The sequence below is a fragment of the Apodemus sylvaticus genome, chromosome 4, assembly GCF_947179515.1.
Source record: "Apodemus sylvaticus chromosome 4, mApoSyl1.1, whole genome shotgun sequence".
In the NCBI taxonomy this organism is placed as follows: domain Eukaryota; kingdom Metazoa; phylum Chordata; class Mammalia; order Rodentia; family Muridae; genus Apodemus; species Apodemus sylvaticus.
The window spans coordinates 14148469-14164220 of NC_067475.1; the positions used below are offsets into that span (position 1 = coordinate 14148469).

The 15752-nt window shown below is 43.9% G+C and overlaps 1 protein-coding gene across 6 annotated transcripts in view; it reads left to right on the forward strand.

Moving 5' to 3' along the window:
• The window catches only part of Samd13 (sterile alpha motif domain containing 13), a 47383-nt gene that overhangs the window by 20155 nt on the left and 11476 nt on the right, over window positions 1–15752 (forward strand). For all 6 annotated transcript variants that reach the window (XM_052178980.1, XM_052178982.1, XM_052178979.1 and 3 more), the window contains one exon: window positions 1109–1220. In XM_052178980.1, coding sequence (XP_052034940.1) covers window positions 1109–1220 — 112 coding nt within the window. The remainder of the gene's footprint in view (window positions 1–1108; window positions 1221–15752) is intronic.

The following is a 15752-nucleotide window of genomic DNA, read 5'->3' on the forward strand; positions in this document are numbered from 1 at the left end:
CTTGCCACAGGAACAGGAAGCCTTTGAAGGAGTTAATCAGAGAAACGATGTGATCAGACGGACCTTCTGGGAACTCCCTTGGATGAGGTACAGACAGATCCACCTGAACTGAGACCATCCCCGACTCTGCTTTTCTTTCCCACTGTCATTTTTCCCACCTCTCTGAACCACTGAGGAGGGTTACCTGGGCGTCTCAAACAGATGGCTGATTTCCATCGACCTACATCACTGTAACTCATTTTGAACAATGTTGACTGACTTCCTCAAGCTTATCCTTGCCACTCAGAATCATACAGCGAGAACCAGCCAGGCTCACATGTGTGTCTCTGGTCCACGTCTCTCACTTGATTCCTTAAAACTGTTTAGGACAGATACTACGGTGGTCATTTGAATGGAGTATTGGGTCTCAGAGCAGATTATAATTAAGTACTTTGCTTGTGGTGCCGGGAAGTACCTTAGCGCTGAGGCCGACCCTCATCAGGTAGAGAGAATGTCGTAAGGGGAGCGCCTGAATGGAGCAGAGAGGCCGTCTAGAGGAATGGCTTTCTGAGTCACATTGTACAATGAATATTCATACTGAAATTACAGTAGACATATTAAGCTATAGCCCATCAAAAATGAGTAGAGAAGATGTATTTGTGGGAATCATTTTCTTTTTTTAAAGATTTATTTATTTATTTATTTATTTATTTATTTATTTATTTAATGTATATGAGTACACTGTTGCTCTCTTAGACAAGTCAAAAAAGGGCATCAGACCCCATAACAGATGGTTGTGAGCCACCATGTGGTTGCTGGGAATTGAACTCAGGACCTCTGGAAGAGCAATCAGTGCTCTTACCTTGCTGAGCTATCTCTACAGCCCAGGAATCATTTTCATTAAAGATCAAATACTTCAAGAAAGCGTTGGCTGTGCCAGTAGAAGTAGTGATCACAAGAGACCGAGACACAGAAAATATGAGTCCTTCTGTGGGTAGACTGGGATAGACTTCGAGGGAACTTCACCAGGCTCCTAGAGAGCCAGCTCAGACCAGCCCTGGGAGGCAAGGTAGTGAGCCTGTGCATATCTGCATACATGCCACACTCTGACTAGATTTGTATTTTGCAGTTCCATGGAAAATGGGAGGCCTCCCGACCCTGCAGACTGGGCTGTGATGGACGTCGTCAATTATTTCAGAACAGCAGGATTTGAGGAGCAAGCCGGTGCATTTCAGGAACAGGTAACTCAACCTGGAGAGGTGCGGTTCCCAGCCACCTCACACTGAGAGGGGAGTGAAGAGGGAGACCAGAGAGCAGTGAGGGGGCAGAGAGGCACCTAGACAGCAAGCACAGCAGCAGGAGACTGGCCGCTGGTGGTCACTCTCTGCAATAGGAAAACCCTGAGACTGGAGCAGAGCTACAGAGAGGCTGGCTAAGATCATTTCCATGGGAGGCCTCTGAAGAACTGATCATCCTCATGGGAGGAAAGAACCAGTCCTGTCTTCACTGCAGGAGGAAGTAGACAGCAGGAAAGAGAGAGGGAGACAGAGTCATTGGTGAGACACACAGTACTCACTACCACCACCAGCTCCAGGGAGACAGAGTCATTGGTGAGACACACAGTACTCACTACCAGCTCCAGCTCCAGGTCCCAAGGGATTGCTCAGCCCCAGTGATTGGCTTCGCTCATCAAGGGAGAGCCTAGGGTGCAGAGTCAGGGTCAGGATCGTGTGCGCCTGCCTGCACGTTTGTCTGTCTGTCTAGGGGCGGGGGAGTTACAGGAGTTCTATGAGTCTGTGCTTCACATCTTTAGCATGAGATTGTTTATACCTGATTGACAGGGATATTGTTCTGACAATTTAAAGGAAGAATATACAAATTCCCCCCCAAGGGTCGTGGCACAGTGTTGACGTTCAAAAACATTAATTTCCTTCTCTGGAGCCCAGGAGTTGACATTAGAGACAGGGAAGAGCAGGTGTCTCTCTGGGCAATCTGTGACTCTGTGGAGTAGGGTGAGCCAGCTCTCTGGGAAGGACCCTCCTTGAGGCAGATAGGTGCAGAGCGTATGGTCCTCCCTCCCTTCAGAACTCCTACTCCTCCTGCAGCAGCCTGAGCTGCTTAGGCATTACTGTCATTGTCTCATAATCTAGGTGAGGGAATTAGAAACTGGAGAATGTGTCTGGCTCTCCACTTCACATCCCTTCACCAGAGCTTATTAGCAGGGCCCAAATGCAGATGAGTGACCTTTAAATGCCACATAGGCCAGGCTCCTCAGGCATTATTTCCTTCAAGCTTGATCCTTATGCATATGTATGTATGTTTGTATATATATATATATACATATATATATATATATATATATGTATATATATATATATACAGGCTCTTCCCAATTCCTGTTCACTGTCTCTGCTGTGTACGTGTGGTTCAAAAATGTGAGCTAGTTTGGAAAATTTTGGCAAATTTTCCAAACTAGCAATACATACATATATATATATATATATATATATATATATATATATATATATATATATATATATATATAGTGACTCTACACCCACTAGAAGAATTAAAATTAGAAAGAGAATTAATGCCAAATGAGTGTGTGTAGCAAAACAGGATGCTCCCACATTGCTGGTGAGAGTGTAAAAGAAACACTCACACCTACCAAGATCAGCAGGTTCACTCCTGGGCATTCACCAAAGGAAAAATGCAGCATGTCTATAGGGAGATCTGCCTGAAATTGTCGTCAGCTGCTTTTCCCATAGTCAGCAAAACTCGGAAGCCTGGGTTGACAGTTGGATACAAAAGGAGTGTACAAATTGAAATACAAAAGGAGTGTACAAGTGAGTATACACAATGGAATAGCACTCATTAATGAAAACAAAGGAATTCCTGACATTTACAGCAGTTTAGATGAGTATCAGTAACATTATCCTGGATGGGAGAAGCATTATGCGCCAGAATTCATGCCAAATGAGTACAATAAATTTTCTGACTGATAAAAACAGATCAATAACCAAATTAAAAAAATGAAAGTGTCTGGATGTGAATAGGCAGAGATGGGGAATGATTTCTGAAGAGATATGAGGGAAACTTCCGGTGATGCCAACATTCTGTATGTTGACAGAGGCTAAAATTACAGGTAGTGGTGGTGGTGGTGGTGGTGGTGGTGGTGGTGGTGGTGGTGTGTGTGTGTGTGTGTGTGAGAGAGAGAGAGAGAGAGAGAGAGAGAGAGAGAGAGAGAGAGAGAGAGAGATCTTATGATCTTACTGAGGTTTAGTGTATACATTGCTTTTCTGTACTGATAAAACACAATGACCAAGACAACATATAGAAGAAAGAATCTATTTGGTCTGAGGGTCCCAAAGGATCCATCGAGGGTGACTGAGCTTGGCAGCATGAGGCAGGCATGGCGGTAGGAGCAGGAAGCTGCTAGCTCACATTTTGAACCACACATACACAGCAGAGACAGTGAACAGGAATTGGGAAGAGCCTAAAAGATTGCAAAGCCTACCCACGGTGTTATACTTTCAGCAAGACCACATCTCTTAACCCTCCGAAATAGAACCACAAATCAGAGATCAAGTGTTTAAATCTAAGCCTATGGAAGACATTCTCATTCAGACCACTACAGTTGGGACAAGAAGGCTACATACCACTGTCTCCTGATCAGGCTGTGGACTGTAGGGGTCTACATATGTAGCCATTGCATGGATGTGGGCTTGTTCAAATTGCTCATATCTTTATGTTACATGGCCTATAAATTTTATATCAGAAGGAAAAGAACTACAAGAATACCCAACAATGACATAAAAATTGAAGTATTTGGAGGGGAATTATTATATTATTAAACATTATATTATATTAATTTATTATATTATATAATTATATATAATTAATATAATTATATTATATTAATATTATATTATATTATTAAATTATTATAAAATAACTCTTGTTTTCAATACTGAATGCTATTATATTACATATATATATATAATAAAATAAGTTTAGAAAATTTTAATTGTAGAATTTAAGAGGAAGGATATAAATATTCACAAAATATTATTTTCCTCATGTCTGAAAATTTTTATAATAAAATTCTAGTGGGAACTAATAGCTCAGGTTGGAAAGTAGAAACTATTTATGTCTAGAGCATATTTTATTTTGGTTTTTAATGGTACAGTGTCCATTTGTGTCATTGAAATTGAGTAGCTCTCTTCTGAAATTAAATTTAAGTAATACTGAAAGGTTTAAAAAAAGAGAGCTTAAATAAAAGGTTTTCTGGCCAGGTTCCTGATGCCCAGAGCTTTCCCAGGTTGCAGCTATGCTCAGACTACTGCCAGACAGACACCCCAGGTGAGGGAGCAGCATTCTCTCTGGGCCTTAACAGATTCTGTCACAACCCTGCAAATGCGATTGGCCAGCACAGAGCTTGGCCCAGCGGTGGCTTTTCTTCCCAGGGATGACCTCACTCTGGCACTGGGACACTGGGATGTAAATTGGAACATGTCATTGAGAAGTTCCTCACAGCATCGCCATATCTACTCTGCCAACTCTGGAGCTTCATAAACGAATTCCCGGAAGATGGTGCCTGTCCTGAAATTCAGTTCCCTCATTCATTGGAGTGTCGCTTGGTGGGCAAAGAGTGGGCCTTGAATTAATCTCCAGATTCAGTGATTCAGCTTTCTCCTGCTCTGATATTTTCATTCCCATTGAAGGGATTACAGATAGGGGGCTTGTCACGTGATGGTACGTCATGTCATGCTCTGATTCATGGGGACTGAGGCTTGTCCTCTAACATATTCTGTCTCTTCTACCCACATCTTGCCTCCAACATCTCTTTGGCAATTGTCTTCACGTCGACACTCACTGGGTATATCCTGATATGAACACTGAAGATCATCTTCAGCCCAAAGCCATGTCCCTTTCAGACACACTGTTAGGTCGTAGCAACCAAAGAACCCACAGTAAAACATCTTTAAAATCTCCTCAGTGCTAGATTTGCCTTGCCATTTGGGAGGAGCAGTGCAGAGACAGAGAGCCACCATTAAACCACCCTTGAAAAGCACAGGTCCCCGGTGGGCAGCACAGTTGGCAGTGATTTGGGGGAGTGCATTGCTTCAGGGCCGATCCCTACAGCCTGAATGTTTGAGTTCCCCCATAAGACCCATAGTGAAGACCTAACACCAAATTGGAAGATCCTAAGAGTAAAGGCTCTTGGATGAGATCCTAAGGGTGGGGCCCCATGACAGGGTTAGTGCCCTTCCAGAAGAATTGAAGTAGCTTGCTGTACTGCTCTGTCTGTTCTGCCCCCACATAAGGTTTTAGCACAAAGGTGGCTGGGCACCTGAAGCTGACCAACCTCCTTTTCTCATTGTGTGCACCCCACTTCCACTTATCACTTAGAACCATTAAGGTTCCCTGCGGCACAAAGACTTGCATCAGGTTTTCTGACAAGCCTGGCTTAAGTCAAGCTTAAGCCGGAAGCACACCAGCAGCACCACCAAGAAGGAAGTCTAGGCGTCAGAACCACATGTGGGTCAGGCCACATTGCTGTTCTGAGGAGTCCTCTTTGAGGCTAGGGATGTGGTCCCCCCTGGGCTCAGCTGGTAGCTTCTGGCGTTAAACCGCTGCTCTTCAACCTCTATGCTACTGTATTCATTAGCATGGTTGATGGCCAAAGGCTAGCACCACCCTCCCACAAACTCTATAAGAAAGTGACCAGTTTTCCTTAGTAATGCCATGAGTAGAGTCATTACCCTGGGCTCATTGTCTCCTAATTTCTTCACACTCACTTGGTAGTCCTGGGATGTTTGCTTTGATAGGACTCAGATGTCTACACAGTTAATGTTGAGCTAAACAATGGAACATTGCCTAAGCTCCCACTTTTGAGTCCAAGATACCATCTTCCTTCTGAAGTAGGCTTCCCATGGCATAGACCGAGACATGAAAGTGACTTGAGGCTTAGTGATTTTTTTTTTAATTGCCTACCTATGGACATGGGTTGCCTGATTGCAGCAAAAATAGCTCCTCCTACCGGGGAACATTATGATGGGATTCACTGTAATAGACTCTGAAGGCTAGTAAGCAGCATGTTCTGGTTTAAGCAGTGTCATCTCTCGACAATGCATTCTCCACAGCCCTTCACTACTCAAGCTGGATCTGATCCCAGGCCACAAAGGTAGTCCTCCCAAGGGTTGTGCTCTGATACCACCCAAGTCACTGAGGTAGTGCTCCCAAGGGTTGTGCTCTGATCCCAGGTCACAGAGGTAGTGCTCCCAAGGGATGTGTTGTGCTCCCAGGCCACAGAGGTAGTCCTCCCAAGGGTTGTGTTGTGCTCCCAGATCACAGAGGGAGTCCTCTCATGGGTTGTGCAGTTATTTCACTTTTCTGTCTCCATCCTTCTGACTCACGTATACTCAGTATGGAGGAAGACACAGGCAGAGAGTTGACATTCAGTCACTGTCATATGGTTCCAACCATGATCCCGTTCCTGAGAGTGAGTGACATCAGTCATTTTATTTCTAGAACACTGTCTGTCTCGGACAGTGCCCCCACACAGTATCATGACAAAATAACATGCAACTCAAAGTGGCAAATTAATTTTGCTGTTACCTTTCCCTTAGCCATAGGAACAAACAATCTCTCATTTGAAATACCCATCTGAGTAAGACATGATTTGAAACCTGAAGACTAGACTTTTACCGGCTCATTGCTGCTAACGTTGAACAAATTCTGAAGGCACCATCTTGATAAGGACAAACAGAGCTTTGTATGGCTGCATTTTGCCAAATACACTTCTGAAAAGTGGGTAGCTAGGTAGGAAGCCTATCAGAACTACAGTGAGCTCCGCACCCACACTCAGGCAGCTACAGTGACTGGAGATTCATGATCTCATTAGACCAGGGACAAGCCTGGCTTTTGTGGTGCTTCGGGTCCCTGCAACCCTAGGGCCCTGCTTTGAAATATGTAACAAAATTATGACAAACTTATGTACAAAACTGTTCAAGTGGAGCATGAGTTTCTCTAGCTTCATGACAAATTCAGCTTTAAATTGGGCCAATTAAAACCTCATGCCTTAGTGGGGAAAGCTTATTTACCTAGTCAGCATTTTATACTATCAGTACTGAAAATATTCAAGATACTCTGACAGTTGGGGGAACTCTGAATTGCTTAAAATATTCTATAGTATAATGAACATATAGGGGATATGCCAACTCCCTTCAGTTCATAAAGATTAAGAAAAAAAGTTAAAATGCAGGCAAATAAGCAATGCTAAATTGAAGGCAAAACTGGTAATGAAAAATACTTAAAATATTTTGTTTATATTAGAGTTTATTTTATTTGCATAGACTAAGCTAAGCAGCTAAATCAGTTGTTTGAGACAAAAACAACTGTGAACCAGAAAGAGCCATATGCGGATCATTTACTTATTCGTTTAGTGGTTTCCATAGTTGTGACAATCCCCATTAACTATTAAAAGCAATAGTAACAACAAACATTACTAATAAAGCTGCCAAAACCATCACTGTTAGGAGAACCCCCTGAAGAAAGCCCAGAATATTCCATGCAGTGGAAAGACCAAACAGAAGCATGGGGCTGTGAAACACTTGTTGTCTTGGCAACTCCAAGACGCTTGTATTGAGAGCATTGAGCAGATTGATGAGCACTGGGGCTGAAAAACAGGCAGGGCACAGGAGGAACCTGGCTTACCTAGCAGAAGAAAGGCCCTGGGATCCACCGAGGACTTCAGATCCAACAGTGAGTGCAATGGCTGGGACTCAGTCACACACGCACACACACACACACACACACACACACACACACACACACACACATACACACACTCACACATACCCTCAGACACTCACATACCCATACGCACACACTCACACACACACTCACTCACACACACACATACACTCACTCACACTTGAAAACTCAAAGACACCCTTAGAAACAGGGAAACACTAATGGTGAGAAGTTTTCTAGAAATCTCTGAAAGGGAGTGTTTTATGGAGAATGAACTAATCAACAAGCTCAAAATACCTCATGAAGGCCGAGTCCATAGGGTCTGGGAATGGCCAGTGGAAAGTCAGTGGTGCTGGTGGGGAGGAAGGTGGAGAAGCCCCGCCTTCAGGACAGGAGTAAATAGAAGGTAAGGAAGTGCAGGGAGAGACAGATACCGGAAGGGCATGGAAGATGCAGGCTCTCTTCTAAGACAGGAAGTCTAGGCTTATTGATATGCAGGAAGTAGCCAAAAGAATTTTAGATTAAAATGCCAGGAAGCAGAACTCCCCCATGGAAGGGAGCTCAATCCTGCTTGTGTGGAGGAGCCCGAATGTGGGGAAACTGGAGCTTTGTTATCAATATAAAGATATCAGCTATCAATATAAAAGATATCAATATAAAATGGTGTAGCACTCTGGAAAATTGCTCAGTGGCTCTGCAGAAAATCAAACATAAATTACCAGGACTCAGCAGAAAGTCAAGCATAAATTATCATGACTCAGCAGAAAGTCAGGTGTAAATTAGCATGACTCTGCAGAAAGTCAAATTATCATGACTCAAATCATGACTCAACAGAAAATCAGGCATAAAGTACCATGACTCAGCAGAAAGTCAGGCATAAATTACCAAGACTCAGCAGTTCTTCCAAAATAAAGGGAAAAAAACTCAGCTGCCTTCACTTGTGCAAGGACCATGGAGGCATCCTTCACAATAACCAGGCAGAAACAACCCTAATGCTATGACCAAGTGAATAGATCAACAAGATGTGGTGTGTGTGCATAAAATGGACAATTATCCATCCATAAAAAGGAGGAGTACAACAGGGATGGACTTTGAGAACATGCTGAGGATTTGTTATATAATCCTTCTATATGAAATATCTGAAGTAGACACTCATAGACACAGAAGCAGATTAGTGGTCACCAGGAGTTGAGTCACCTGTAATGAATATAAAGTTTATTAAAATGACAGAAAAATTAAAAGTAAATAGTAGTCATCACTGAATAACATGGTAAGAATAATTCCATTATTGAATACTTAGAAATGATATAAAAGTTAATTTTTAAATTAAACAATTACATTATTTAATTACTCTTTATAATTATTAATTACATGTGCATTTGGTATAGTGGAACACTATATCTCAGAGCATATATGTGGAGGCCAAAGGACAGCATTAAGGAGTCAAGTCTCTCCATCACATTTACATGGATTTTATGGGTGATACTAAAGTCACCATGGTTTGGAGGGGTCTCAATAGATACAAAATATGATACAATTATATTTACAATATACAATATAATAAAAATATGATACAATTTTTATTATAATAAAAATTTCTAATGTAATCTTAACCATAATGGTTCAGTTAGTTGATAAAACTTTTAAATATTTTATTTTTAAAATATGAAGGAAGGATCAAGGCAAGTGATTAAAGCAGCACTGGAGACATAGGTAATGATCAAGTTTATGTGTGAACTTGACCAACTATGGGATACCCAGATAGCCAGTGCAGGATTAAGGTCTGGGTATATCTACAGGGTGTTTATGGGAGAGATTTAACATTTGAATCAGTACACAGGGTGAGGCAACATCCAAGCCAAAGGTGTCTCCAGTAGATAGCAAATGTAGAGTGTCCTAGTTAACACAACTGTCAGCTTTACTTAGCCTGGGGTCAGCTGGAACAAAAAAGTCTCAATTGAGTAACTGTCTTTATCAGGTTGGGCTGTCAAGTCTAAGTGGGGCTGTCAACTTTGATCATTGTGTTAGGAGGGCCCCACCCATGTGGGCAGTATCTTTGCACCAGTAGTCCTGGAGTACCCCAGGAAGTACCTGAAGCTGAGCCGGTAAGCAAGTCTGCAAGCAGCCTTCCTCCAGGCTTCCTGCTCCAAGTTACACTACTTGGAATCTAGCCTTGACTTCCCTCAGAGATGGACCTTGACCCAGAAGTGTAAACCACATAAATCCTTTCCTGATCTCAGTCACTTTCTGTCAGAACATTTTATCATAGCAACAGGAAGGAAAATAGAATGAATCTCCCCTGTGTAACCTGAGGTGTCTGCCTTCTGCCATCAAACATGGCAGCTCTCAGTTCTCAGGCCTTCCGATGCTGACCACAATTCAACCATCCTCTGCCTCAACATTTTCTAGTTCCCAGACTTTTGAATCAGCACCACAGTTTTCTTGGAGTTCAAGTTTCCAGTTTAGTTAGACCTAACTGATGAACCACCATTTGGATTATTTCCTTAGAGGAATAATCCCAATGCGCTCTGTTTTGGGAAGACATGTAGGAAATTCTCCCCAGTTTCTCTTTTTGTTTTCTGGTTTTGTTTGCTTGTTTTTTCCACTTAGATTTGGGGGAGGCAGAGGTTTAGTTAGAAACAAGAGACTAGTAGTAAGAGTTAAAAATGACTGTCAAGGAGAATAGATAGTCAAAAATAAATTCTGCCTTGATATTGGACCTACCCCACTACAGTTGAGAGAGTGGGGTGTGTCATCTTCGGGGTTTTGTTCCATTATTGTCAGCAGAAGTGAATTAGGAGAAAAAGAAATAGAATCACAGGTTCCTCCTGGCTTGGGTGCACAGTCACCAGAAGACTGTTAGTCTGCCGGCTGTGTTAGGATTAGTGGAAGAATGGCTCTTCTGTTAACTATGGGCTTCACATAGAAGGATGTAAAGGGTCTTGGAACACTGCAGAACATAGCCTTGAGATGAAAGGTGGATTTATAAGAGGGAGAGAAGACAGGGAAGGGCTAGTTGGGTTTTGGTGCTACAGAGGTCTGGCTTGTCGAGCAGATGGCATGTCAGGAATAGGTTCTAAATATAAGTAGACCACTGTCACAAAGAGGTGAGACCATGGCAGATAGCATAGTGTATTTCTTCCTCAGACCAACAGTCTGAGAGAATGAGAGAAATGGTTTGCTTCACTGTATTTCAAAAGTCCAGGGGATGGAGCCTATGTCATTCCTGGTGGCAGTTCTAAAGATCCTCTGGTCACTGACACCAGTTGAAGAAGGAAGATCAGGAAGGCCCCAAGCAGGTGGCTTCATAGTCTGCCTGCCTGGAAGAGGTATACTTCCACCCTTCTCCTCTCACCTCTGCCCTCCCCCACCTCCACCCTCCCCTCTCATCTCCACCCTCCCCTCTCCCCTCCACCCTCCCCTCTCACCTCCACCCCTCCCCTCTCACCTCCACCCCTCCCCTCTCACCTTCACCCCTCCCTTCTCACCTCCACCCTCCCCTCTAACCTCCACCCCTCCCCTCTCACCTCCACCCCTCCCCTCTCACCTCCACCCCTCCCTTCTCACCTCCACCCTCCCCTCTAACCTCCCACCCCTCCCCTCTCACCTCCACCCCTCCCTTCTCACCTCCACCCTCCCCTCTAACCTCCCACCCCTCCCCTCTCACCTCCACCCCTCCCTTCTCACCTCCACCCTCCCCTCTAACCTCCCACCCCTCCCCTCTCACCTCCGCCCCTCCTCTCTCACCTCCACCCTCCCCTCTCACCTCCACCCCTCACTTCTCACCTCCACCCTCCCCTCTAACCTCCCACCCTTCCCCTCTCACCTCCGCCCCTCCTCTCACCTCCGCCCCTCCTCTCTCACCTCCACCCTCCCCTCTCACCTCCACCCCTCACTTCTCACCTCCACCCTCCCCTCTAACCTCCCACCCTTCCCCTCTCACCTCCGCCCCTCCTCTCACCTCCACCCCTCCCCTCTCACCTCCACCCCTCCCTTCTCACCTCCACCTTCCCCTCTAACCTCCCACCCCTCCCCTCTCACCTCTGCCCCTCCTCTCTCACCTCCACCCTCCCCTCTCACCTCCACCCCTCACTTCTCACCTCTACCCCTCCCCTCTCACCTCCACCCTCCCCTCTCACCTCCACCCCTCCCCTCTCACCTCCACCCCTCCCCTCTCACCTCTACCCCTCCCCTATTACCTCCAACCCTCCCCTCCCCTCCACCCCCCCTCTCACCTCCACCCCCTCCCCTCTCACCTCCACCCCCCTCCCTTCTTCCCTCTCCCTCCCCTCTCATCTCTACCCTCCCCTCTCACCTCCACCCCTCCCCTCACCTCCACCCCTCCCCTCTCACCTCCACCCCTCCCCTCACCTCCACCCCTCCCCTCACCTCTACTCCTCCCCTCTCACCTCCACCCCTCTCCCATAAGTCAGTGAAAGCTATACCAAACTGTGCAGTCTGGAGAATGTGAAGTTGTGTCCTCTGGAATGGGCAGTGAGATGCTTAGTGCTCCAGAATGCCCTAGGAGACAAGCCTGGTGTTTGCCTGCCTCCTGTAGCCTCTGCAGACACTGCATGCAAATGGTAAACAGCACTGCACACAAGTAGTGCACAGACATGCATGCAGGCACTTTGCTACAGCAACAAGAAAGAAGTCAGGGCAGGCAGTGAATGCCCCGCCTTGCTAGGCCCAGTGCCACTGACTTTTTAGAAGTATTTGTGGCTTTGAAATTGCTACTTAGTTTAGTTTAAATTCTGAGATAAAGTTCCAAAAGGTTCACATTGATAGATAGATCAGTACGTACTGAATGAGGAGTCAACTTCAGATTTGGTTCCCTTGATGTCTCCATTGACAATGTGTCCATTGGCAATGTGTCCATTGACAATGTGTCCATTGACAATGTGTCCATTGGCAATGTGTCCATTGACAATGTGTCCATTGGCAATGTGTCCATTGACAATGTGTCCATTGACAATGTGTCCATTGACAATGTGTCCATTGACAATGTGTCCATTGACAATGTGTCCATTGACAATGTGTCCATTGGCAATGTGTCCATTGACAATGTGTCCATTGACAATGTGTCCATTGACAATGTGTCCATTGACAATGTGTCCATTGGCAATGTGTCCATTGACAATGTGTCCATTGACAATGTGTCCATTGGCAATGTGTCCATTGACAATGTGTCCATTGGCAATGTCTCCATTAACAATGTGTCCATTGACAATGTGTCCATTGGCAATGTGTCCATTGACAATGTGTCCATTGGCAGCCCTACCTAGATCCACCTCTGATCCAGTTTCCCTGCTTGATGAACAAATTTTATTTTTTCTCTCATCAGAAACATACATGATTTAAAAAATTATGACAACCCCCAACCCATCACCCCCATGGTAACAGTGGCAATAGTAAGTGACAAAGGACAGGGCTGAAGAGCTGGCTCAGCAATAAAGACCACAGGATGCTCTTCCAGAGGACCCATGTTCAAAGCTCCACGCCCACATGGTGGCTCACAACTGTGTGTACCAGGGGACCCGGATAGCCTCTTGTAGCCACTGCAGAGACTGCATGCAAATGGAACCCAGTACTGCACACAAGCAGTGCACAGACATACGTGCAGGCAAAACACAGATACACATAAAATAGTAAAATAAAAAAAAATTTTTTTTGAGACAGGATTTCTCTGTGTAGTCCTGGCTGTCCTAGAACTCACTCTGTAGACCAGGCTGGCCTTGAACTCAGAAATCCACCTGACTCTGCCTCCCAAAGTGCTGGGATTAAAGGCATGTGCCACCACTTCCCAGTCATAAAATCATTTTAAATACCATAAAGGCAAGTTCCAGTGATGACCAAGTCTACTCAGTCAACAGGTTCTCCAGTGTGGGAGTGAGTATTTAAAAGAAAAAGACAATTAGACAAAAGTGCAGCATGACCCCAGCCAGTTCTGAGGCTGAGGCAGGTTTTTTTTTTTCCAATCTGTTTTTATACCATTTAATTACATGCAGGTATAAAGGGCAAGCAGCACAATAAGCACAAACAGTCAAGGAACAAGAAACACAATAAATACAAAGTCCCATGATCACTTTGGTGATCACTGTTTCTAAGGATGATCAAGATATCTAAGCCTACTTCCCTGTCCCAGCCTAAAGTCATAGTCATGACTGAAGCCTGCTTCTTTGTTCACCCTAAAATCAGATTCTTGCCTGATCTTACTTCCTTGTCCTTGGCTAATGTCAGATCCTGCCTGTACTTACTTCTTTGTCATGCCTTAATGTCAGATTCCTGCCAAGCGGCACCCAAAAGGCTGTCCACATCTCCCCTTTATCTATTTCATAAACAAGACTGAGCCTGTCTTAGGTCGTTCTGACAACAATGCCTTCCTTACCCATCTTCAAGACATGTGCAGCTTTTTTGTGTCATATGAACAACACGGCCTTTTAGTGTCTGTTATAAATAAACATGGCCTATTGGTGCATGCCTCTGTCTTTGGTTGGTAAGGCTCCTTGGCTTGCCAGCCTGTTAAATTAATAACTCTGTCTGGGTGTTCGTATTTATTTCCAAGTCATGTATTTGGCCGCCAACAGATTGATGCTGTTAAAGGCAAGCTTTAACAAGATGGGCAGGAATAAGAGTATTCCCAGAATACTATATATGATCAAGCCATATATGCCATTCTTGAATCTTGACGAAGATGGAAATACTGACCTCAGGCCATGGATAATGGTTATCAGCAATATCTGCAGCATTAAAGCTCAGCAGGGCAACATCCTTTAAATTCATAATCTTGGTGTGCAAAGTTAAAACATCTAGAGAGGTGTTAGAATTACGTCAAACACACTGCAAGTGTCTTTGAACTTTTCCCCGATTATAGTGACTATCATTGTAAACTTTAGCAGTAACACAAATCATTTGGTATTTGGCATGGCACTCAAGATGGATCCTTACCTTTAGACTCTGAGCCTCCTCTCCAATAACTTCAGTAGTATAAAAAACATCAATCCATTGTTCCAAACCACCTATGTAAACCCTCTTGGGTACTCAGAACATTAGTAACATTTTTGTCTAAAATGATTAATAAAAGTAGCTGTTTAAACTTCTATGTCAGAAAAATTGCAGCAGTAGTGCTAGCTATTAATGTAATTAAAGCTGCTATACCAGGAATAATCAAGCTCACTACCCTCTTTCTTCTGCTTAAAGCCTGACTCACTTTCTCCAGTATCTGCAAGCTTCTTTTAGAATACACACAGGCAAAAAAACAGTCCAGTCCAGTAATACACACAGGCAAAAAAACAGTCCTGTAATACACACAGGCAAAAAAAAAACAAAACAAAACAAAACAAAAACAAAAACAAAACAAAAGCTGGTTGATAGAACACCATAACAGACATGCCAGTTTTCAACATACTGACACAATTAGAAAGTGTACAATCAACACAACTTATATTGAATACTGTAGAAGAAACAAAAGTAATTTTAACATAATCAATTAATAAACGATTAGGAGCTTAAACTCATGTACTAACAATTGAACTCCAAATCCTGTCCAATTTTATCCACTGCAAATGTAACTTCATAAAGAACTACAACTAACTTCCAAATATGTCTCTGAAAAAGTCCAGAACCAGTCTTCCAAATGAAGACTGTCATTTCCAATATTGAATTAATTTGTATACCAGTCCATGATTGAGTCAGAATGACTTGTCACATTAACGGAAATAGAAGAGTCATTACAATAACTTCTCTATTTGATTAATTTTTCTAAGTCAGTTTCCACAGTCTCCATGTTCTCTATCCCACAAGGTTTAAAAGCTTGTCCAATCTGGGATATAGGCAAACAAAGGTGGGTCAGGAATATATGTCCCAGACAGCTCTCCTGTCACCATTGTCAGAGCACTCAGATAGCTCACAGGTCAGCATCATTCTCTGTCCCAGCATCAGCATGTCTCAATCACTCTGGCAGCTAGTATGCTCCTTCAGCATCCTACAGAAAAACCACAAACTTGCTTTCTTCC